Genomic DNA, 24,920 nt, shown 5'->3' on the forward strand with positions numbered 1-24,920 from the left:
ATAGAATCAGTCATTATCTCATGATTAATCAAAAGCAATTAATACCTTTATACAGAGCGGAAAAATGTTTACAAAGGTCTAAGAAGTTTTTTATATAGTATATTTAGATATTTGGTTATTTTTATCAGGTATAAGGAATTTAAATATATCTATATTTGTTTTCAGACAAGTATAAAGGAAGGACTACTATTGAAGCAAACAAGTTCTTTTCAGAGGTGGAAAAAACGTTATTTCAAACTTCGAGGCCGTACCCTTTACTATGCCAAGGATTCAAAGGTAAGGATATATAAAACTAGGGACTAATGCCTTATGCTTGGAGCTCCAATTGTTTATTTGGTTTATTGAAATCAGAACAAGAATTTAAATTAAGTGAATGTTTTCTGATACAGAGGCAACAACAGGAGGAGGGAAGGGGTAGGCAGCTCCTGCAGAGCCGCCCTCCTCCCCACCACATATAAACATGTAACCACTGAAAATTTCAGCTGTTCCACCTTTACCAAAATCCCCCACATTTTAACATCCTGAATTTATAAAAATTAATATACAAAAATAATTTGAAAAAAGATAATTTACATACACCTATGAGTTTTCTGTAGAGTGGTTTGTTTCTGTTTTTTACCTTTTAAAAAAAAATTAGTCAAATGTTAATAAGCTCATTTCTGTTTTTAATTGGGAAACTACATTTTAAAAAGGAAGAAAACATTGGTGGGATATTGTTCAAATATTAAACCTCAAGGTTGAAATTATTGTTATCTGAAGAGTGTTGTCCTGAAAGAGACTTGAATGAACTTACATAAATTATTATATTTAATAATTCTAGTAAGGAATTATCCCTTGAAATGAATTTTTAATAGAAAATGAAGTTCTGAAAAATTGAAATTTTCAGTGAGAAAATTTTAGCTTAAAAAATTATTCTCCTTTCTGTGATGGAAAAATGTAAATGAATTAGTTTGTTTCAGGTCAAAGTTTGACCCAAATGAAAATGCTTCAGTTTGTTGAAATGACTGAAACATTTTATTTCAAGCCAGTTTATTATTAAGTTGCTTCTGCCTGAGCCCCCATGGTGTCTTCTGGGAATGAGAGTTTAGGTGCTTCAGAATTTCATTTGTTCCAATCAATTGGACTTCTTGACCCCACTACAAACTTCTCTGAGATTGAGCTTCATGGTGTGTAAAAGGAGTTACAATAGGTAAGAACATCAAGAGCCGTCCAGTCTGGGCACTCTTGTACATTTGCTGTTCAAAGAACTGACTATCTTAAGTAACAAGGCAGGCAAAAGGTGGGAGAATGACTGGATTATTCACATATTACAGAAGGGAAACTGAATTGAATCCAGATTCTCTGCCATCCCAGTCATAAGTGCCTCAACTGCAGGACTATGCTTAGTTAAGATTCCACAGCAGAAGAAGGGAGGATTTGACTTATGTCTGGAATTGTTTTCTACTTTGTTTTACTTGTCATCAGTGAGCCGGCAGAAGCCATGTGATCCTACACTCTGCCAGTATCTCTCTTCTTTGACACTATTATCACATAGTAAGTCCCCTCACTCTCCAAGGCTGAATATATTTTAAATTTTCTTGAAGGTGTTTTAAAATGAAGATTACTTTTTTGAGTGTTTAAAATTTATTTTCAGACGACTTAAGTTTTTTAAATTTTTCTACTGGATACCTTTGAAAGGTGAAATTAGAAAGATTTATCTCTTATTAATTTTTCTACTTTTTTTTTCATTTGATTCCCAAAACAATTATGTGGAACTGAAAGTTCAGTAGGGTAAGTGTGGTTAAAAGTGATATTTAATGTATGTGTGTTATTTTCCATTCACAGTCTCTAATATTTGATGAAGTTGACCTGTCAGATGCCAGTGTAGCTGAATCAAGCACAAAAAATGTCAACAACAGCTTCACGGTATGGTACTATTATGATAACTGTAGCCTTGAAAGTTGTAGGCAGACCATAACTAAGACAATCAAGAATGCTTTCAATGAAGATGTTTTCCATTTTCCTTTATTTGAAAGTGTAATAATGAAATAGTCAGTAGTGGCATGACAATATTAGATTAACTGTTGATAATTCAGCTCTTAGTTTTATGCTAATCTTTTATCAGCTTTTAGTATATTTAACATTTATTTCAGAAAATGATGATACAGAACATTAAAAAATAGTGATGGTGAATATCAATTGTCCTTATTTTCAATCATCTTTATTTTATGTCGTAGTTTGTTTAATGTATCATATTTTTTTAAGTTAAACTTTCTGGATGCTTATTAACAAGTGTGTTTTTAAATCCCTGTTTTTAAATTGAAAGAATAATAATTCTGATCCTTCATTGTCTTAAAATAATTATTTTTTTGCTGATATATTCTTTGTTAGTTGTTTTCAACCTCGCTGTCTTTGTTACTTATACCTTATTTATATAGAGTTGTATGAGTGAGGCCATTACAAGTTTATATAAATCCATATATGAGTTTTACCCAAAGACCTAGAATTTTGTCTTTTTATACTTCCAAGAAAAGGCTGAATATTTGGTAATTTTTGTAATTATTTCTTTATAGGAAATAAATTATATAGATGAATCTGGTTTTTTTCCTCAAAGTGGTGAGGTTTTGTGAAGATTCTTAACTGTCATAGAAATATGTTTAATAGCCAAGTACTTCAGTCAAGAAGACAGGGTGAAATCCTGCTCCATAAAATCAATGAAAATTCTGCCACTGACTTCAGTGGTATTAGGATTTTAACTTCTTATCTGCAACTCTTATCACTTTCAATCTAATTGTTAACTTTTTCATTTTCCCTGAGGATTTTAGCTATCCCAGGTAATGGTGGTCACACAGTTTCTGAGGAAGTCCAGTGCCAGCCTTTTGAAAGCTTTGCAGACGAAGAGTTCAGAGGCCCATTCATTCTGGTATTTGAAGAGTAGTTAAAATGAGCTGCACAATTGTGCTGTCATCAATCTTGACTGGAGATCAGATTATTGCACTCACTAAAGTTTCTTTAGCATTTATAATTTTCTTCCCAGATACAGATATTTTCAATAAGAAAGTCTGAAGATCCAAATCTGCATCTGACAGAAATGAAGATAGAAAAAGGACTTTTTGGGGTGCTTTTGCTGATTGGGTGCCTATTGTCAGTGAAGAGGCCACAAAATCCTGTAGGCTGCATACCAGTTTGATGATAGTGGGCAGAGGCCCTCTACTGAGGGTGATGGAATGTTAGCTATTTTTTCATATTGTTTTTCATTACATGTTTGACATTCTACTTCCATCTTCCCTCGTTTTAGCTTTAGACAAGAACTATTTATCATTCTAGTACAGGGATAATTGAAAAATGATGAAGTGTTGTGTACCTGTGTAAGCAGAGGATCCAAGGTTTTTTGGCTATCTTTCATCGGTAGAGGAAGGGCATGGATATATGTTGTAGTTAGTGGCCCAGATTTCTTTCAGCGTCTCTAAGAATTCCTATTAGATGAATAGAGAGGGTTTTTTTTAAGGATGTCATACTACTTGTTCTTGTTCTATTCTTGGGCCATCATATCTTGAACTCTAGACAGTTTATCTTTGATGTGAGTGGTCTTCTATGTGAGAAAAAAGTTGTGTGTTTTTTTTTTTGTTCTGTTTTGCTTTTCTTTTAGATTGTTTTACAGAGGTTGATGCTGAATTCTGAAATAGGTTGGAGACTTCTGAAGGATATTTAGTTTTTTAATTTAATTTTTCATAGCTTTTTGGAGAACCATGGTGATTAGTGAGAGGACACTCTGAAAGCCTGTGTCTACACTACCACAGACCTAAAGCACGCCAACTCCTTTTACATGAATAATGTACCTAGAGTCAATGTACCTTGGTTAAGTTATTGTGAGGTCTGCAGCCTGGGGGGTAGACAGAGGAAACTCTACTGTTGACTAACTCTACCCCAGACAAGCATAAGTTAACAGCGTCAAGTGAAGAGTCATCTGCAGTCTATTTGGTGTGCCCCACTAGACCAGCTAAATCAGTTGCCAGTGGATTGATTTCAGAGCACCGATTCCCACTGTATGTAGCTGTAGCCATAGTGTTGACAGCTGTGGATAGTGTTATTTTAATATTTTTCTAGGCCTTCCAGACTGGAAAGAGCTTTCTATAAGAAGTTTTATGTGTTTTCTTTACTGGGTCAGTAATTCTTCTGGAGTAGATTATATATTGGCCCTTGCCATGTGTTACCAACTGTTATCTCTTTCTTGGTCTTTTGTCTTCTCCCCTTAAACTGATGTGACATAGCTTAATGGCAACGCAACTCGATGGCATAGGACATCTTTTTCCATGTCTCTTGACCAATTCTGAGGGTAGAGGTTCCAGAAATTCTTTACCTTTTATCACCTTTCATTGGGAAGTACTGACTGTTCTCTTCTCTCTTCTTCATTTAAGAAATAATGTATACCAAACCAGTTTTAATAAAAGTCTGCCACAAAAGAAATAGATGATATGGTCCACCTATGTTGTTGATCCTCTGTGTGACTCCTATAATAACATAGGTTTATTTTGGATGGAATAAACTCTGTTCTAGTGGGTGTCACTGTGCTGTTGTCCAGTAATGCTTTGGTTGGGATAACTATTTCTTGCCTCCTAGGAGAGGGAAATGTACCTTCATGAATACTTAGTAGTTTCATTGAAATGGTAATTTAGTTTTATTTTAAAAATCTATTCTTATTTAAATTTCACACTTGCCTTTTTCACTTATTAAAAAAATCAGCTTTCTATGGAAACCTTATTCTCAACTCTTCACCCCTTTTAGTCTTGCATCTTTTTGGCACTAGAAAAGTGCATATTGAGATTTTCAGTACACTGCTAGCACTGTCCTTTGAAGAACCCAAATACAAAATATGATATAACACAGCATTAAGGGTTGATTTATCTATAAATGTGCAATATATGCACATTGCAGTATGTTTTATGTGACTAAATGGTATGCTTATTCACCAGAAATACTTTTCCTTCCTCACTGAAATTACATGGGAAGAAAGGGAAGAGATTTCAAAGAAAATAAAAATAATTCTGCCAAATAAGCATGTAACATAACAAGGTCCTGATCTTCTGCTCTATTTTATATTTGTGTTATTCTGTCCTACAAACAAAAATGACCAGAATGTGGATATCTATAATTGTGCTGAAATGGTTTGATTAGTAGGGTAATGAATACACAAACTGGACTCATTTCTCAATTGTCTTGCATAGTATGTAGTCATTTGGGCCAGAACAAAGTGTGGGCAAAACACTTCCATATCAGAATGCTGTTTCACACTTGCTTTGAACTGTTATGAATGCCTATGTGAGGGAAAGGACAAAGAAAACTAGTCTGCGCTCACCTGCCCACCTCTCTCTGGCCGCTTTCGCTTCGCTGAGAGAGCCTGTTGACTCTAATGAAATGATGACATCATTCTGTCGCCTTGCAGGAACATTCTGTTGTCCATCAGGAAAAATTTTTATATAGAGAGATTTTCACAGTTTCCCTTTTCCTTATCCACCTGTCTAATGTTAGTAAAGGCAGTGAAATGAAGGGTAAAAACTCCCATGCTCTCCCCATGGTGGAATGGAGCACTCAATAAGGCATTACTCTTTATTGGGTAAAGAGGTATCTCTATTTATCATTTCAATACAAGCTGAGGAATATAATCAAATTTTAAGATAGCAATTTAGGAGAAAGATGGGATGGCTAACAGCAACTAGCTTGAATCATATTTAGCCATCTAATCTTTCTCCTAAATTGCTAGCTTAAAACTTTATTTTTAGTCTTTTGGTGCACTTTTAGAAAGATTGTCTTTTTATAAAGATTTTTTATATATTTTTTTATATTTGTCTTTTTGGTCTTAAATCTAATCTGTTTCAAGTAGTAAAAACTCCAAGGTTCATTTTGATATGCTTATATATTTTGAGCTAGACTGCTCCCAGGGTGGCTCAACTTGAATCCACCACCATGCTCTCCCCAGGCACATGCCCTATTCCTAAGCCACTCCAGAACTTTATAGAGCCCCTTTCAACCCTTGCAATACAAATACAATGCACAACCATATGTTTGTATATGTATATACATGTGTGTGTGAAAGTTGAAAATCCCATGACAGACAGATGGACAAGAACGGTGGCCGTTTAATAGAAAGATTGTCTAATAAAAACACAAGCTGTTCTTTTTGTGGGGAAGGCATTAGGATGTATCAGACTCCTATACCCATAGCCAAACAGGAAATGGAGTAGTGTCCAATTTAGCCTTTCTTTTCTTTGGGTCCTAACTCTACTTGGATTTTTGAACCGGGAAAATGGAAGCTGCCTCATTAATATCATATCTCTATTCAGGAAAATTACGTCATCATTCTGCAAATGGCTCTCAATTCTGTTAGACACTGAGACGTTTTCTCCAAGAGGTAACAGTGGGACTCTAGTCAATTGCAACACTTGAGGGCTGTGTCTACATTGGCCCCTATTCCGTAATAGGGATGCAAATGTAGCACTTTGGAATAGGCAAATCTGCGGGGGATTTAAATATCCCTGTGAGGGGGGGGCGCACTCACCACCATAACCCCCTGCCGTCTGTCCTCCGGAATTGGCTCCCTTGGCAGGTAGGGTGCCTTCTCTGGGGTGGTGTCTCCCCTCTTTACTCCCGGCTGCGGCGTCCTCTTCGCCACACTGCCCTCCGGCAGTGCCCAAGTCTGTCTCTGAGCCCCCCTTCCGGGGGTCGATGTTCCTTCATCGGGCCTTCTTTCAAGCCCTGCAGTCTGAGGATTTGCTGGCCAGAGCTCCCCTAGCCCTGCCTGGCCTTCCCCAGCCCTGCCCTAGCTCCAGGGAGCCTCCTCCTCCCTCCCCAGCCAGGTTCTCACTGCTTCCCCCTTTACAGGAGCAGCAGCCCATCATTTTATATGGTTCCCAGCTGGGCCCCAATCATCTAACATGACCTCAGCTGGGGCCAAATTCCCAGACCCTGCTTCGGGCCATGGTTTGCTCTTAAAAGGGCCAGTGCAGGGGCCTGTGCCCTGTCACAATCCCCCACGGCATTTGCATTAACATGGCTGCCGCTTTTTTCTGGCTTGTAGATAAGCCAGAGAAAAGCGCCAGTCTGGACGCGATCCTCCGGAAAATAAGCTCTTTTCCGGAGGATCTCTTATTTCAAGTAGTGATCTTTTCCAAGTTTTGACAATATAACTTTTGTCTTCAGTGTCTACCACAGCCTTGCTTCTGTATTTAAAAAAGTACATTAAATAATTTCAAAGCATTTTAAAATGCATATAAATATTAACCATATGTATTTTCAGTCATTGATCTACAGGTGTATGTAAAATGCTATGGTTACTGCAAATCCACCTAGCTTAGTACATTATGTGAAATGCTCAGGCACCATGTACTATAGCACCTATTTTTAGACCTAACTGATGTTTGGAAAATTTTTAGTTCTGATATAACCTGCCAAAACAGGTGTGACTGAAAGATAGTTAGCAGTAGGGTATGAGTTTTAGCTGTGAGCTGTAAAGTTGTACTTCTAACCCTTCTGGCACATACCCACAAAACCATAAATGTTCACTTCCTTTATCTCTTCTAAATCATCAAGTAATGTGAAAAACTTGAGTAGCTTAGTTCTGCTGTCTAGTCACTTCTGTGGGTAATAAAGGAAATAATTAAACCATATTTTGTACTGCTATCTCTACTAAAGACATATGAATTGCCATACTAGATCAGACATACAGTCCAGTATTCTGCCTCTGACAATGTCCGCCATCAGATGCTTCCAAGGAAGGTGCAAGAAACTTTAAAGTAGGTAGATGTGGGGTAATCTGTGAAGTATTGTCTGTATCCTACAAAATTAGAAATGCCTTGAAGAAAGAGTTTTTATATCCCGTACAATGTTTTTGTTATTTAGTATTCTGGATATTCTCATTATCCCAACAGATGTCTTATTTCTTAGAATTTTGATTTTTTTTTTCAATGACATTCTGTGGCAAGGTGTTCTAGAGTCTTAATACTGTGTGAAAAATTATTTCTTTTTATCAGTTTTAAATTTGCTGGTTTTCAGTTATTGATCAGTCCCATCTTCCAGTGTTACAAAACATGGAAAACAGAATCACCCATCAGTTTTCTATAGCTGTACTACTTATTATTTTCTGTATTTCTATCACCTTCTTTCTCATTTACCTGCTTTCTAAATATTCCCAGATTTCTCTGAATCTTTTCAAATTATGCACTATAATTTTTGAGTCAGAATAACCGCTACTGCAAATAGTACTCCAGATAAAGGGAAATTATTGGTTTGTATAATTGGGTCATAATATTTTCCATATTATTTTATTTCCCATTCTTTATACATCTTTGTTTTCTTTTGTCTTTTCTTTTTTTGACAGCACTTGCACATTATGTAGAGGTCGTCTCTGAACTGTTTCACTGATGCCACAGTTAATTTAGAATAGTTTAAAAATGTATGAATAGTTTAAAAAATTTTCTCCAGTGTGCATTGTTTTGCTTTTATCTACAAAGTACTCTATCTGTTATCATGTTGCCCATTCACCTAGCTTGTTTGTCCCTCTGAAGTTCCTCATTTTTCTCTTCAGCTTGACTACATAAAATAATTTGTCATCTGAAAATGTTGCCACCTTACTTCCTGAGCTACTTTTCAAATTGTTAGTAATGATATTAAACAACATCAGCACTAGTACAGAACTAGTACAGGGGCACCCAGCTGTTAACTTTCTGCTGTGATGAAAGCTCACCATTTATTCCCGCTCCTTTGTTTTCTGCCCCTTAGCCAGGTTTTGATCTTTGACAATACATTGTTTTTCATCTCATGACTAATTAGTTACTGTAGTAGCTTCTTCTGGAAGACTTTGCCAAAGGCCTTTTGAAAGCTATTAAAATTATAGAATCATAGAAGTGTAGGACTGGAAGGGACCTTAATAGGTCATCTAGTTAAGTCTCCTGCACTCCAGACAAGGACTATGTAATAACTAGCGCATTTGTTAAGAGGGGTTTGTCTAACTTATTTTTTAAAGCCTCCAATGATGCAGATTACAGCAGAAATTTGTTCCAGTGCTTAACTACTCTGATGGTGAGCAAGTTTTTCCTAATGTCACTTGTTGAAATTTAAGCCCTTTGCTAAGGGGTTAAGGAGAATAATTTTCACCCTCCTCCTTGTAACAGCTTTTTATGTACAGGCAGTCCCCGGGTTACGTACAAGATAGGGATTGAAGGTTTGTTCTTAAGTTGAATTTGTATGTAAGTCGGAACTGGTACATATTGTAGGGGAAACTCTAGCCAAACATTTCTCCAGAGCTCAGTTTTATTCTCCCACACCTCACTTCCCTCAGTCCTTTATTCTCAAGCTGAGGTGTCTGCTGAGAGAAGCCGCTCCGCGTCTCCCTGGTCTGCTGGGGGGAGCGCTAGCTTCGCGTCTCCCTGGTTTGCTGGGGGGAAGCAGCTAGTGCGGAGTTGCCTCACCCCGTTTGTAAGTAGGGATCCGATGTAAGTCGGATCCATGTAACCCGGGGACTGCCTGTACTTTAAACTGTTATCATGCCTTCTTACCCCGTCTTCTCTTCTTCTGACTAAACAAATCCACTTTTTCAATTTTTTTCTCATCAGCAGAGGCGTAGCGAAGGTGTTATGCGCCCGGGGGCAAAGGAAAAATTTGTGCCTCCCCCGCCCCCGCCGCCATGTGGCACGGCTCCGAACCCGGTGCACAGCTGAGGGGAACTTGTACTGCATCTTCCCCCACCCCCTACAGTTTGCGGCTGGTCTCCTGCATGCACTAACCCATCAGTGGAGATGGAGGAGGGTCAGGCTTGGAGCAGAGAGGCAGGGAGGAGGTTCCAGCTGCTGGTGGCAGGCGGAGTAGGAGCAGTGAGCTGAAGGGATAACGGGGGAGCAGAATAGGATTAAATTGGAGCCTCCCTAGCATGGTGCCCAGGGGCAACTGACCTCTCTGGGTCCCTTGCTACGCCACTGCCCCCCCTCCTGCAGATCTATCATCTTATGCATGTGCAAGATCTGTGAGAGCTGTCCCATGAATCTGCAGTTAGTGTCTGTGGCGCCTGCTTCTGGGTGGTGTCTCAATGCTGCCACATTCACCTCCAAAGAGGGGGCTTCCCAAAGCAGGCCCTTGTGTGCTGACCCCCAAAGCATCCACAGGTCAAGTCTCCTTTCAATGGGCCCACTTCCCAGGGCTCATTGATCTTGGATCTGGCTTCCATCCCCCTCTCCAACCTTTGCAACTGCCCAGAGGTGCTTACCTTCCACCTTATCCATTCCCACCTCATTCACCCCACAGGGACAGTCTCTGCCTCACTTGTCCTAGGGACTATCTACCAAGACTTAATACAAAGTTTCCATGTAAAAGGACTCACTACAAAGCTAAAAACTTCAATGAGAGAATGATTAATACAGAGACATGTCTACATCTGCTGCAGGGAGACAACTCTGCCTGCCTCCACCCCTTTCCCCCCAGAGTCTACAGCCCCATTGCAAAGCGGGGGTGGGGAAGAAAAGAGGCTGAGGCCCATCTAATGGGACTGACGCAGTCATGAGCAAGCCATGCCCGGGAGCCATTCTCTTGTCCATTGCTGGTGCTGTGTTGCTTCAGGCACGCTGAAATGCAGTCACCTCTAGGGTGGGCTGGACAGTTGTTTAATGCCTGCACAAGGTTTCAGGCAGGGAGCAGTGTGGGCTGCCTTCCTGCAGAGCCCCCATCAGAACTACGGTGCCCTCCTGGCTTAGGAAAAGAATAAACGGGAGGATTGGAAATTAATATCCCCTAGGCAGGGACTGAGCCATCTACATTAGGCCCCAGCTGGAGTATCATGTTCAGTTCTGGGCGCCACATTTCAGGAAACATGGAGAAACTGGAGAAAGTCTAGAGAAGATCAACACAAATGATGAAAGTTCTAGAGAATATGAGATATGAAGCAAGGCTGAAGGAATTGGCCTTGTTTACCTTGGAAAAGAGAAGACCGAAAAGGGGCATGAGAGCAGCTTTCAAGTATCTAAAAGAGTATCATAATGAGGAGGAAGAAAAATTGTTCTCCTTGGCCTCTGAGGTTAGGATGAGAAGCAATGGGCTTAAATTGCAACCAGCCCTTCTCTCCCTCCTGTGCCCACTCTTCCAGTAGCCCCACTCTGATCAGGTGAGCTATTCCCCTCATCCCCTCTTCTAACACCTCCGTCTACATACCTGCCCTGCCTCTCTCCTCTGGTGCGGGTCCCTCCCCTGCAGGTGTCTGCCCTTCTGCTTCACCCCCTACTGACCCTGTACTCCCTGCAGGGCTTTCGCTTTTGAGGTGTAGAAACAGCCCTGGCACTGTTGCTACACTTCAAAGACAGAGGCACCTTTATTGACTAATCGAGTGGTTGATGCCAAATTGCATCGACTACTTGATTAGCCAATTAATCTAAATTTAACATCCCTACTTGGGACTTGTAAGCAGGAAATACAAAAGGAACAAAAGTATCATTACATGCTTTCTGAATGCTTGTCTAAAATGGATCGGAAATCTCTCCCTGATGATCTGTGTTAAATATAAATACTTTCCTTTAGCTTTCTGAAAGGGAAAGACCCTTAGATGTCTAAAAAAGTGTTACTTCAGAGGTGTGCAATAATTTTTAATCAGGGAGGGGCACACTAAGATTTTGGAAAGTGGTCAAGGGCCTCACTCTTCCGTGATATTAATGGAGGAGATGTGAGGTCTGGGATGGAGGTTGGGTGCAGGGACTGGGGTGCAGGAGAGAGACTGGAGTCTGGAAGGGAGTTTTATGAAGGAGGCAGTTATGGCGTAGGGCAGGGGACTGGAGTGCAGGGGTTTGGGATGTGACCTAAGGTAAGAGGGGATTGTGATCTGGGGCAGGAAATTGTGGTACCAAATCTTGAAGGGGATATTGGTACAAGAGGGGGGCAGAGGGTTTGGGTATTCAACAGACCTTGAGGCTCATATTTAGCCTATGTTAAATCAGAATTGTGAATTTAATATAGTTTAATTTTGCAGCTACATGGAAGATTTTTAATAAATGATTTATTTTAGAGTAACTTAAAGAAATTTAACAAAAATCTCTCTGCCAACCATCAGCATGCCAGTTTTTCTAGAGTCAAATGGATTATATTGCTTGCAATATTCATTGAAAAGACTAATTTAAGAATTTGAATTTCTGTTGGCTTTCCCCACCTGTGAACTTTTGAATTCTGTCCTGTGCCATTATGAAAAGGGTCGATGAGTGAGTGCCTCTTTAAAATTTAAAACCAAAACATCTAAACACTTCCATATTACATTACAGTATGTTTTGTTTTTGGTCCCAGGGTAACTGTCTGCAGACTGAAACCCTTTCTTTATCAAAACAAGGTAAAACATAGCTGGGAACAATTCAAGCTTCAACAGCATGACTCACCCATGAGTGGATAGTTCACTCTCCATGTTCATTTAGTTCTTGGCCTTTCTGCAGAGACTGCTGTAAAGGGTGTCACTTAATGTCTTTTGTGATTGTAGGCCACTAGTAACTGAGACCTGACTGTAGTCTACTAGTAATTTAGGTTGCCTGCTCTTTGAGAGATTATTAAATAGCCCCTGGATAATAGCGGGTTTTGATTGCTGTTGATCTGAGCTACAGTCCCACTAACCTATGAAGTCTTTCCTATATTCATGCTGTTTTGAAAACAAACCAATGAAATAGCAATTTAATTATGTTGCAGCAAAGAATGGACGCTATAGAAGGAATTAGTATAAGCTTCTGATGATGTGTTTGCATGTTTTACTCCATTTAATATTTATGTTTTTCCCAATAATGATTAAAAATGTTATCAAACTGGAAGCTCTTCAGAGTAATGCACCCGTTTATACAATCTATAGATGCTTTGATGGGTTTGGATGTGACTCAAGATTATGCATTTTTAGGTCAGACATGGCATGCTGACTGTCTCCTTCCCTAGTGTGCCTGGAGACAGTGAAGCTCTAAGTTTCATTATGAAAAAGCAATAAAGCATTTGAGCAGTGAAGCTAAAATCCATGGACAAACTCCATGGGAATAGGGCTATTACAATGAAAGCTTAGTACTTTGGAAGAGAAAAAATAATTAGCAGATTTTTGAGACACTGGCTACCCGAATAGCCTCATTTAGTAATATTTTCATGGATCTTGTTTTCTACAATTATTCTCTTAAGCAGGTCACAGGCAACTTAATAACTTTATGGGCAAAAAGACTTTGCAGAATTAAAAAAAATGTTAAAAAAGACATAAAGATAATTACATCAGTAAAGAGATTAATATAGATTTATATACATTTTATTTCCTTCCTTGTCTCATTTTATCTTACTCTGTAAAGGCAGTCAATACAATTGTGAGTCACAAGTGTTTTACACATTAATGCACCACAACTACTGAATTTCATTCTTTGGAAATTTTTTATTTTAAATTGTCCTACTCATCCTTCTTCAGATCCATATACTAAGATGGAGTAAAACAAAGAACAAAAGCATTGTGATAAAATACCAGTAAAAATATTGGAAAAAATATCGAAACTTCTAGAACAGTTTCTGCATGAAAAATAGTTTTTGTTAAGTATGTCTTGATATAAAGGATGAATATATACTTGAACCTCTTTAATCTGGCAACTCTGGGAAACAGTGAATGTTGGATTAAAGATTTTGTCAAGCCAGGATGGTTGCTGCAGGGTTTGGGCATGAGGGGAAGGAAGACTTACCTGCTGTCCCACTCCTGGAGGCCCACATGGCTCCATGCACCGCTGGACCACCCTCTACCTCTATAGGAGCTGAAGGGGAAAGCCTCAGGAGAAATGGCTCTGCCTGCTGTTGTTCCTGGGGCTAGGAGTGGTGGCTCTACAACAGGTGTTCCTGGATTAGGAATACCCGGAGTATGGAGGTTTAAGTGTATTTACTGTTTGATAAACAGTGATCTCTAAATACAGGCAAATGTTATTCTTATGAAGATACATTACTGTTTCAAAAAGTAAAATGGTTGGTGCTTGATTTCATACTGTGTGTTGATTTGCACACAGATTCAACAACATATGGAAGAGTGTGCAAATATTCCGATGCATCAGTTTGGGTACACCTATAGTGAAGCCGGATATGTGAATGGGAACTCATGTACTCTGGTTAGCGCTCTAAAAATAGCAGAGATTATGCCACAGCATGGGGCACAAACCCATTGCTGTGAACTCACTTATACAGCCAGTGCTGAAGCTCACTTTGTGACTAATAGAGTACAGCCAGTACAGATGCATCTATACAAGCTGCCATTCATATCACCAGGCACAGTGTAAGACACACCTTTTGACATATGCTTAAATATGTCACTGAATTAGAATCTCAGAGCATAGCAATGTACAGCAACTACCTTCTCTATGTTTCACATAGTTGTGACAAATATGGTAATTGCCTGATATAACCTTGGAAGGTGTTATTGTGTAAAGTTTATATATTAAGGTGGACTGGAATTGCATACAGCTTTCTTAATGGGGATATGTGCCACCTATGAGACCTCAGAAGTGTGTGGGAGTTTGAAAGACTATTGAAAATGTGACAGACAAATATGGACTTTTGGATAATAGGTGTTAAGTGGATTTTCTGGACAGTCTGTAGGGATAGGTTATTACAAATTTCCCTACTCGGGTTATGCAAAACCTTGTCTTTTGAAGCAACCCTCTCGATTGCATGCTACAGAAGATCAAAGGCCTGAGCTATATAAGTCCTCGGACTTAAGATACAATTGGTTCCTGAAAATTGCATAATAAATTAAAACATTTTAGCTTGGAAGTGCAGTCCACTCCATTGTGGGACTGAGAATTGTAAAGTCAAAACCAGTGTCTTAAGTCGAATCAGGATGTCAGTTCAGATAACTCATAATTGCCATTTGTCATAAGTTGAATGTCATAAAGTCAAGAACTGCCTGTACAAAAAACCAGCTGATCTGCCCAGCCTTTGTCCTGGTTGTGAATCTAAGACAGATGAACTTGTAACCATGGAAGGTTGGGGGGACCTAGTTGTGGGGTTTGAAAGATTAAAATCTACCAGAGCCTTAGACTGGAGTTGCGGGTAACCTCTGGTAAGCTGTTTAGTATGTATTTAGGTTCTTTTATTGTTTTAATGTATTTTCTCTGTAATGATTTACCTTCAGAATAAATATGCTTGTTTAGAAGGACCGGTATGGGAACTTATAACTCTAGATAATATACTGATCATAACCCTCAGAGAGAAAACAAAGCAAAGAATCTGGCCTTTTTTAGGCTGCCTTTCTCCACTGGGAGAAATCCAGGAAGCTATCTAGCCTTAAAGTCTTATGTGACAAGGTGAGAGATGTGGGTTTTCACCCAAGAGAGCTAAGAGAAGACACCTGTAATTCTGTAACAACTGCATCACTTTTAAAAATATAGGCAAAAATAAGAGCTGAAATAGCAGTTTTAGACCTGAACAGAGTAGATATTCATGGAATAAGATGATATGCAGAAAATTGCTGGTTTGTGACAGATGTAAATAGTGGCTTGGGGTAAATCTCCTTTTTTAGTAGTTGGGCATTACTAGAGACAAGATATTGGATTAGATGGTCTATTCTGTTTGTAAATTTTAGCATGGCAATTCCTATGTCAATTTTAAGACCAACTGCTTGTTCTTGACTGTAAATAAGGCCCAGACCCTGCAAAGGGATTAACTAAAGCCAACCCTTATAGTACTACATGGATCCTCTTGCAGAATGTCAAATAACACAACAATATCAGAAAGTTGACCTTGCTGCATGATTTCTTGTACTACATAGTCAAGTCACATAAAAATCTGACATAGTCACAAAATTGCATGAATTCTTTTATAAATCAACAATTATTACAAACCACATTCTTCATCTCAAATAAAATAGACTAGAAATCATACTTCTACAATGAACAGATCTGTTTAATGATCTACAGAATTTCTTTAAAGAGTCAGATTCCTCTCTGTTCAATACATTTATAACTTACTTTATAGCCAAAAAGCTGAATAAATATCAGACATACATCATGACATTATCAAAATAATTATAGCTTAAATGCAATATACAGTCAAACTCCAGTTGTCCGGCATCCAGTGGTCCATCACTCCTGCTAGTCCGGCACCACCTGGAACCCGGAAGTGCTCCATGCAGCTGGACAATTGGAGCTGCTCTGTCCCGGGCTTCCCCGAGTCAGCCGCTGGTCAATTTCAGCAGTGGCTGACTTGGGGAAGTCTGGGGCAGAGCAGCTGGGGTCCTGCAGGGTTGGTCCCTCAGCGCCGTCCCCCCATTCTCCCCACCCCACCCTACCCCAGACCCCTCATAGCCCCCCCTTCCAATAGTCCGGTATATCTGATAATCCGGCACCCCCTGGGTTCTAAAGGTGCCAGATTATCGGAAGTTTACTGTAGTATGTTTTATAACATTTAATAGGTGTATAACACATAAGAAAAAAATAAATATTTATAGGAAGCAGCTTTTCCTGCCTGTATTTACTGAACACACTTTTATATCTGTTTCAAAAAGTGCCTTTTTATAAGACATTCTATTGAGATACTTTTTGGTGACTGGTAAAATTCTGTTATCAAGGAAATACATGTGCTCCAACTGTCAAATGAGTCTGATAGAACTACATGATTTTGCATAATCATTCTGCTAAATACAGGAGACATGATCTTGTGAGGAGTTACGTTTCTCTTAAAGTGATGCTAAGTAGATTCCACTTTCATTGATTTCACTGGGGATTGAGAAGATTCAGTACCTTACATCTTCTTACCCAGTATCCTGAAATATTTTGTTTTTGTTTATTAGCTAAGCTGCTGCCACATCAGAGACAACTTGTATCTCAAATACTAATAAGATGAAAGGTTATGCTCATATTTTGTTTAATTCATGACCTGAGGATACTTAACAAAAGATGGGGAGAAATACGTCTTTTTTTTCCTGTTTGCACTTTTTTTACCATGAATAAATAGGTCATTGAATTAAAGTACATATGAGTCATTTGAAGTTGTTGCTTGGTGCAGCAGTTCTGCAAACATTAAAGCTGAATTATTATTACACTGCAGTATTACTGTTTTCAACATCATATGTTTTGTGCCATACATTTATGTGATTTGTTATAAACCTACATGAGCTTCTTTGACCTGAAGAGTTCACAGGCAAAGGTTGTGTTACCCTGCTCTCTTTGAGAGATTTTCGATCACCTTTACTGACTTCAGTGGAAGACAAAGAGCTCAAGCTATGGACCACCTGGAAGGCATCCTCAGACGACTAGTGGACTGCAGACCACAGTTTGACAACCACTGGCATATACTTTTACTTCTCCATTTATTTTACTTCCTTTTTATTAAAACAATTCTTTATATTAAGTTACAGTTGCCAGTTACCCTTTAAAGTAAAGTAATTGTTCTCTCTCCAGGGGAAAAACACTTCTTTAAGGGACATGTCTAGCTCTCTGAGTTTTAAACTCTGGCTTAGCTGCAGGCTTTCTATTCCAATCTCTAATGGGTACTCCCACTATGTCTGCTGCCTTGGCAAGTCATACATCCCACAGAGGTGTTTACATTGCCCACAACTTGAAAGCCCACACCAGGAAGGCAAGAGATTTGCAAATGAAACTCTTTATGATAGAGAAGTCTTGTTACTTGATTTGAAACCAATTATACTATGGCACTTTATTTACCTAAAAATACAATTTTTCAATTAACTCCTTCTCCACACCTTTATTATTCTATTTCTTTATTCCAGTATTAAAGGTTGTGGCCCACACTATGAAATTTCCAGGGAAAATCCACTAAGGCAGGGATCTCAAACTCACGGCCTGTGGGCCATTTATGCTGTGCAGTCATCTAAAGTGGAGCACCCACAAGTACACTCTTCGAAGAAGAAGAGGTTATTCTCCCTGTCAAGTAACTGAGGTTCTTAGCATGGCTTTTTTTAGCTGTAGATTATTTAAAAGGGACCTGCTTCTGAACGCTTTTTGTGTGTGTGATTTTATGTTGTTTGTGCATATAACCAGTTAATACAATAGGTATGCTTTTATTGGGAGCTGTACATTGTAGAGACATTGCAGAACTTTTTCTCTATGCTTTTATAAAGGCAAAACTATTTAAAGAAGTGGATGGCAACCTGTTGCCCATAGGCCACATTTGGCCTATCAAGGTAATCAGTTTAAGTTTCCTGAGACATTTTGCTGACATAGACCATTTGCAGGCACCGCCCCCGACAGCTTTCAGTGGCTACGGTTCACTATTCCTGGCTAATCACAACTATGGGAAGAGTCAAATGCAGGCAAAGGGGGCCACAGGGAGATGCTGGCCACTGCTTCCTGAAGCTCCCATTGGCTGGGAACAGTGACCACAATCAGTGGGAGCAGTGGGAGGTTGTGCCTTCAGTCAATCAATGCCAATAAAATGTCTCGTGGGCCAAAGATACTTTGATGGGCCACCACTGACTTAAAGACATCCTCCAGATCATATAACACCCCTTTCTTTCTTCTTAAAAATCATCCCTGTATTTATCAACATAACCAAAAGTGAAATGTTTATAGAATTGCCAGATGATCACTTACAAAATCTAGCAACAAGGGCTCCAGTAAAACAAGGTACTTAACCAAGTATGCAACTTAAAGCATGCAGCTTCATGGAATTAATGTTCATATATGTGCTTAAGTACCTTGCTGAATCAGAGCCAGAATCCTTTAATAGTAATAGTAAAGTATAGATTTATCTCTCTCCAGATATCCAACCTCCTTCTGTCATGCTGGAGGCAGATTCCCATTCTAGCTGAAGGCTGGGTTGTTCCAGCTTTTAGTTCATGTTGCATATGGGCTGCTCATGTGCCTCTCTATTGTTAGTTGCTATCTGTTTGTTTGTTACCGATAATATCTGTGCCTCGAAGCAACACTCTGCAACTCCATATTCATCACTGTCATATTTTGTACAAAGTATACCTTGTGAGGTATAATTTTAAAATCTTGATCTGTTGTACATTAATATGCTGTTGAATTGTAGGTGCTTGTATGTGAAACTATGAAGTTTTGCTATGTGTGTGTTACTGAAATACATTGCGTGGTTGAGAACATCCACAACCAACCTTTCAGGAACAACAGTGGAGTAGCCAGATGCACTAATGGCCTAGTAAAGGAAATTGTGACTCCCTATGACTAGCCCAGCATCTGTATGCAGTGGGAAAGTCTCAGAAACAGTACATATACAATGGAGAATGTTTGACCAATGGGCTCATGAGCATAGATCTTTCCAGCAACCTGGAAGAAGCTATAAAAAAGGAAAAGTGACATCACTTTGTCTCACTCCCCCTATCTCGCACTAGTCAGAAGTGTGACTAGTGTAAGTTCATTAAGTTTGCCACTTCTACAAAGGAAAAGTGGACATACCCCAGCTCTAATAATCAGAGCAGATTTCATAAACACTTCAACCACAGCGCACTGTTTAGATAAAACATAAAATAGATATATTAACTATACAAAGATAGATTTTAAGTAATTATGAGTAATAAGCATAGAGATCAACATTGGTTACCTAAGAAATAAAATAAATGTGCAGTCCACGTTCTATAGACTAACTGGGATTTGAATCAAGCAGTGTTCCTCCCTGATAGATAGTACAAGCGGGTTACACATGTTCAGTACACAGGATTCTTGCTTCTAGGTGTTGAGTTGTGGGGGAAGTGAGACAAAGTGATGTCACTTCTCTTTTATAGCATCTTTGCTAGTTTTGATCGGGCCAGCTGAGAGTCATTTCTCAGCTAGACCTCTACTAAAGCTGAGAGGGAAAGGGGTTTCTTCCCTGTGAGAATTTTCAAGATTTAAATTTTTTTCCCATTCCACATTGGTCAAAAAAATTACACACAGATTTTGCAAAATGCTTGGTTTTCAATGTGATCTTTTACATTTAAAAAAATGAAAATCTTTAATAAACTTAAATTTCAAAATGTCGTTTTGAAATGAGAAGGAAACTTTTTTGGTGAGATCATTTCAAAACAAGACATTTTAACAATCTCAACATTTTTTCAATATTTTTTGGAAATGCAAAATGAATTGAAACCAACCATTGTTCTCAAATAGTTTGTTTTGATAAATCATTGTTTTCCAATGGAAAAAAGTTTTGTCAAAAAATTCACAAAAAGTCGCAGCACCAAGATAACTATTTGTTGGTCACCAGAGTAGAATCTGTCTGTACAATCATGCAGAGGATATAACAGTTAGCCTATAGTAACTGTAGTTCTTTGAGAGGTGTTGTCCACACAGATTCTACTACTTGCCTTTCTTCCCCACTAAGCAGTGTCCTGCTCCTCTGGAATTCTTACCGGTGAAGGAACTGAATGTGAGTTGTGGCCTCTTTATGTCTTTGACATGGAAAGTAAGGATACTTTCCAATAACTGTGGTTTACATTTTTTAAAAGCACATTTTTACAAAACCAGAGGTCAGTCTAAATATAGCTGTGATTTTTAAAAAATCTAATGCAACCTTTTTTAAAACTAATAAATACCTTCCCTACATTTTGCACCCTAGTATTATGCTGATATCTGAGGGTATGTCTACACTACAGCACTAATTCAAACTAACTTAGTTCGAATTAGTTAATTCGAACTAAGCTAATTCGAACTAGTGCATCTAGACTTAAAAACTAGTTTGAATTAGCGTTTTGCTAATTCGAACTAGCATGTCCACACTGAGTGGACCCTGAACTGAGGTTAAGGATGGCTGGAAGCAGTGCCGGCAGGGCATCAGATTAGGACTTAGAGCGTGGAGCTGCTGCCTCAGGCTAGCCGAGGGCTGTGCTTAAAGGGACCCGACCCCCACCCCGGACAGACAGTTCTCAGGGGTTCCCCGCTGCAAAGCAGTCCTGGCTTGGAGTGCCCTGAGTGCCCACACTCAGCACATCACAGCACTCGGCCATCAGCCCGGCTGCACTTGCTGCAGGCTGCCATCCGGAGCGGGGGTCAATCATGGGGCTTCAGGAGAGCTTCCACCCCGAGAAGCCCACAGAGCCACCCCAGTCCTCCCCATCGGGGGCTCATACCCCATTCCTCCCTCACCTCCTTCCACTTACCACTCCCTAGCCCCCCTTCCTGATGTACAAAATAAAGGACATGTGTGTTCAAAAATAGAAACTCTCTTTATTGAATAAAACTCAGGGAAACTGGGAAAAGGAGGTGGGAGAGGGGAAGAGAGAGGGTGGGAGAGGGGAGGGCAACTAAAATGATCAGGGGTTTGGAACAGGTCCCATATGAAGAGAGGCTAAAGAGACTCGGACTTCTCAGCTTAGAAAAGAGGAGACTGAGGGGGGATATGATAGAGGTCTATAAAAGCATGAGTGGTGTGGAGAGGGTGCATAAAGAAAATTTCTTCATTACTTCCCATAATAGAAAGACTAGAGGACCCCAAATGAAATGAATGGGTAGCAGGCTTCAAACTAATAACAGAAAGTTCTTCTTCACAAAGCAAATAATCAATCTGTGGAACTCCTTGCTGCAGGAGGCTGTGAAGGCTAGAACTAGAACAGAGTTTAAAGAGAAGTTAGATAAAGTCATGGAGGTTGGGTCCATGGAGTGCTATTAGCCAGGGGGTAGAAATGGTGTCCCTGGCCTCTGTTTGTGGAAGGCTGGAGATGGATGGCATGAGACAAATGGCTTGGTCATTGTTTCGGTCCATCCCCTCCAGGGTCCCTAGTGTTGGCCACTGTCGGCAGATAGGCTACTGGGCTAGATCGACCTTTGGTCTGACCCAGTACGGCCATTCTAAGCTCAGGGCTCAGGGTCGGGGGTCTCAGTGGACCACCTTGATTTTCATGCAAACCTGCTCCCGGGTGGCCAGGCTGGCAGCTATCCTTCCCTAGACAGCCACTTTCCTGGGCCTAGTGCAGAGGTCGTGGATGAGGTCCACGATCTCCGCACTAGACTAGGCGGACGCCCGCCTTTTGCGGACTCGGGCAGGCTCCCGGGAGCTGCCAGCCTGGTCCCGGGAAGAGGCGGAGGGCTGGGTGGCAGTGTGTGGCTGGCTCGAGCCGTGCCAGGTGCAGGGTCTGCTGGCTGTGTGCTGGCAGGTTTGCACCTGGCACAGGCACCGTAGCCAGCCCGTGCCCCTTTAAGGGCTCCGGGGCCGGGAGAGGGGCAGACGAGTTTCCCTGGTGGTGCCCAGAGTGGCCACCAGGGAAAGCTGGGGAGGGCTAGCCTTCCACTAGTTCGAATTAAGTGGCTACACAGCCCTTAATTCGAACTAGCTAGTTCGAACTAGGCGTTAGTCCTCATGGAATGAGGTTTACCTAGTTCGAATTAAGCGCACCGCTAGTTCGAATTAAGTTCAAACTAGCGGAGCGCTAGTGTAGCACCTATCAAAGTTAATTCGAACTGACGTCTGTTAGTTCGAATTAACTTTGTAGTGTAGACATACCTTGAGAGACTGAAAGAAAATGTATTAAACTATTTAAAAAAAATGAAACTCTCTAATCTGTTTTCCTTTAGTCAGCTGAGAGAAATGAGCTGTAAGTAATATAGATAAGGAAAATTACTCATTTAAGGGATATTTTTATACTTATACAATGACTCAGTTTTTAAGGTCATTCAGTAGGTTAGTGGCAGACTCTTAAGAAGAATGCAAGAATCATTTTCAGATCTCCTGCTCTAACCATTAGGCTTCCTGCTTCTCACTTAAGCCTCCTAAGCTACTTGAGGCTAGTCTTTTCAGAACGTAGAGAAACTTTATACTGGAGCGGAGAAACAGAGATATGGTTTATTGTAGTAGCATTTTTAGAGCTTACTTTTGATATTTGCCGATTATTTTTCCCTGAACGATTGCACCCTAATACAATGAAAAAATCAGTGGGATATTTCTGTGTTTTGTATGGCTAGAATGGATACAATCATTGCTTTTATCTATCCAATGCTATATTCAGACTCTGTATGGTGGTTTACCTTTACAAATCCACATGGGCCGTGACACTAACTGGAAAAATGTCTGTATTACTTTTTTTAATCTGTTTCCTCCTTTAATTCGATATTGTTATTTGCCTGGCTTCATAGGCTTAACACCCTTCTATAGCCTCCTTTTATTTATCTCATCAAGAAACCCAGGAAAAGAAAAATGAATGGCCTAGATAAGAATCTTTCCCTTAAACTATAGCAAGGTTTATAACTGTGAAGAGGAGCTCCTCAGCCCAGATTGTGGCAATGGGGCTGTTTGCTGGTGCTGAGAATCTGGAGATCAAAACCACATGATATGTTAAAGATTGGGGGAGAGGGGGGAATTTAGTCAGAGGTTAGCCAGAAAGTGTCAGTGAAAAGGCTAACAGAGTGGCTGATAGAGGCGGTAGCAGATTAGTCACTGCCCCAGCCAATTGGAGGGCTCCCAGAAGCACCCATGTCCTGACCTCGCTTCTTAGCAGCAGCCACAGGATGGGGGAAGACTCCTCACCTCCCAGCAGCTGCTGTCCCCATCAGCAGCAGGGGGAAAAGTGAAGCACTTCTGTCCCCAGTAGCCCCCAATCCCAGGATGGTGATAGCCCCACCCCCAATTCCAGGATGGGGAAAGCCTCCTGATGCCTGGGGCCCTGCCCCTTTACCATCCATGACACTTACCATCCTTCGCAGTGGTGTGGGGAGTGGCAGGGGAAGCCCCAGCACCCAGACCTCTGTTGTGGCCCTGGGAGTGGAGAAACTCTCAGTCCTTGGGGCTGTGTCATAGTGACAGCTCCTCTGGATTTGGGCTGCAGTGAGGAGGGGGAAGAGAGGTGGAAAAGGGTCTGCGGGAGAGGGGCAGGTTGGAACAGGTGAGGGCCCAGGAAAAGGGGCAGAACAGGCAGTGGGAGTGGAGGGCTCCCTCACTCATTCTGGCCTAAGACCCAAGGAAACCTTAATCTGTCTCTGCACATAGGGACTAGTCTGACCAATGTATGCTGTTTCTCCCCACTCAAAGATGGGAATAAGCCAGATCCTCCTGAGCTATAGGTGAAAAGGCTCAGCTTAGCTAAGGAAATATGTGTGTAGGACTCTTAGTTATTTTAAGTCTACATTTCTAAGTGCTGCATACCTTCTGGGCAAAATAAATCATGCTTTGTTTTGAAGAAGCCATTTTTATATTGCTGCAAACATATTCTATCACAGCCTCCCAAACTGGAATCCTGGCAAAGTCCAGTCCCTGTTGGACCTGCTAACTAAGTTATAGTTAGTTAGCAGGGGGCTATAATTGAGGTTCTGATCTGAGGATAGATGAATTATGTAATGTCATCCCAGGATAATTCCAGAATATGTTAAGGCCTCAGGCCTGTAGGAGATGTACTCAGAGAGACTCCCGAGACAGAACAGTGTGCAGCTAGCCCACTAACTGTGACAGCCTGTGCCAAGGGAATGAATGATGAATGTGTTTTCTCCCTCTTCCTAGTACAAATAGAGAATATTAAATATAATAGTAACACTTTAAGCATCAATTTAATAATGAACTACTGCTAAATTAGAATAATTATGACAACCATATAAGGAACAAACAGGCTGCTTGTGATCAGTGTTGTTATAGTGAATATTAAATAAATAAGATTGGCCATGTTAAGTGATATTAGTGTAATGTGCCTACTAATAGTAATGTAAAGCATTGTAAAGCTTTTCAATATAAATATCGTGTTCCCAGAAGTTTAATATTTTGCCATCACTATTGTAATCCCCTCTGAGCTATACACAGCTAATTTCTTCATTAGCATATGCCATGTTTGTGCTTTCTGAATTGGTTTTTAATTTTACTACTTAATCAGTCAGCATTCCTGATATACCAAGTTTCAAAACTATGATGGCAGTAGTTTTATGGTATTACGATCACTCTTAAGACAGGATAGGCTAAGACAATAAAAATTAAGCTGTGAGTATGATCACACCAAGGTGGGAAACTGCAAATCATATTCAGAATTCCAGAAGACCTGCAAAGAGTTAGCATTCTTACTA

At 40.2% G+C, this 24,920-nt stretch overlaps 1 protein-coding gene across 4 annotated transcripts in view; it reads left to right on the top strand.

Moving 5' to 3' along the window:
- DGKH (diacylglycerol kinase eta) overlaps nt 1-24,920 on the top strand; it is a 267,234-nt gene that overhangs the window by 131,252 nt on the left and 111,062 nt on the right. For 3 of the 4 annotated variants that reach the window (XM_075918953.1, XM_075918954.1, XM_075918955.1), the window contains 2 exons: nt 166-276; nt 1,825-1,905. In XM_075918953.1, coding sequence (XP_075775068.1) covers nt 166-276; nt 1,825-1,905 — 192 coding nt within the window. Of the gene's footprint in view, nt 1-165; nt 277-1,824; nt 1,906-24,920 lie in introns of those variants that run through there. The other variant, XM_014574199.3, reaches the window with a different exon arrangement.

Source organism: Pelodiscus sinensis, chromosome 1, assembly GCF_049634645.1.
Source record: "Pelodiscus sinensis isolate JC-2024 chromosome 1, ASM4963464v1, whole genome shotgun sequence".
Classification (NCBI taxonomy): domain Eukaryota; kingdom Metazoa; phylum Chordata; order Testudines; family Trionychidae; genus Pelodiscus; species Pelodiscus sinensis.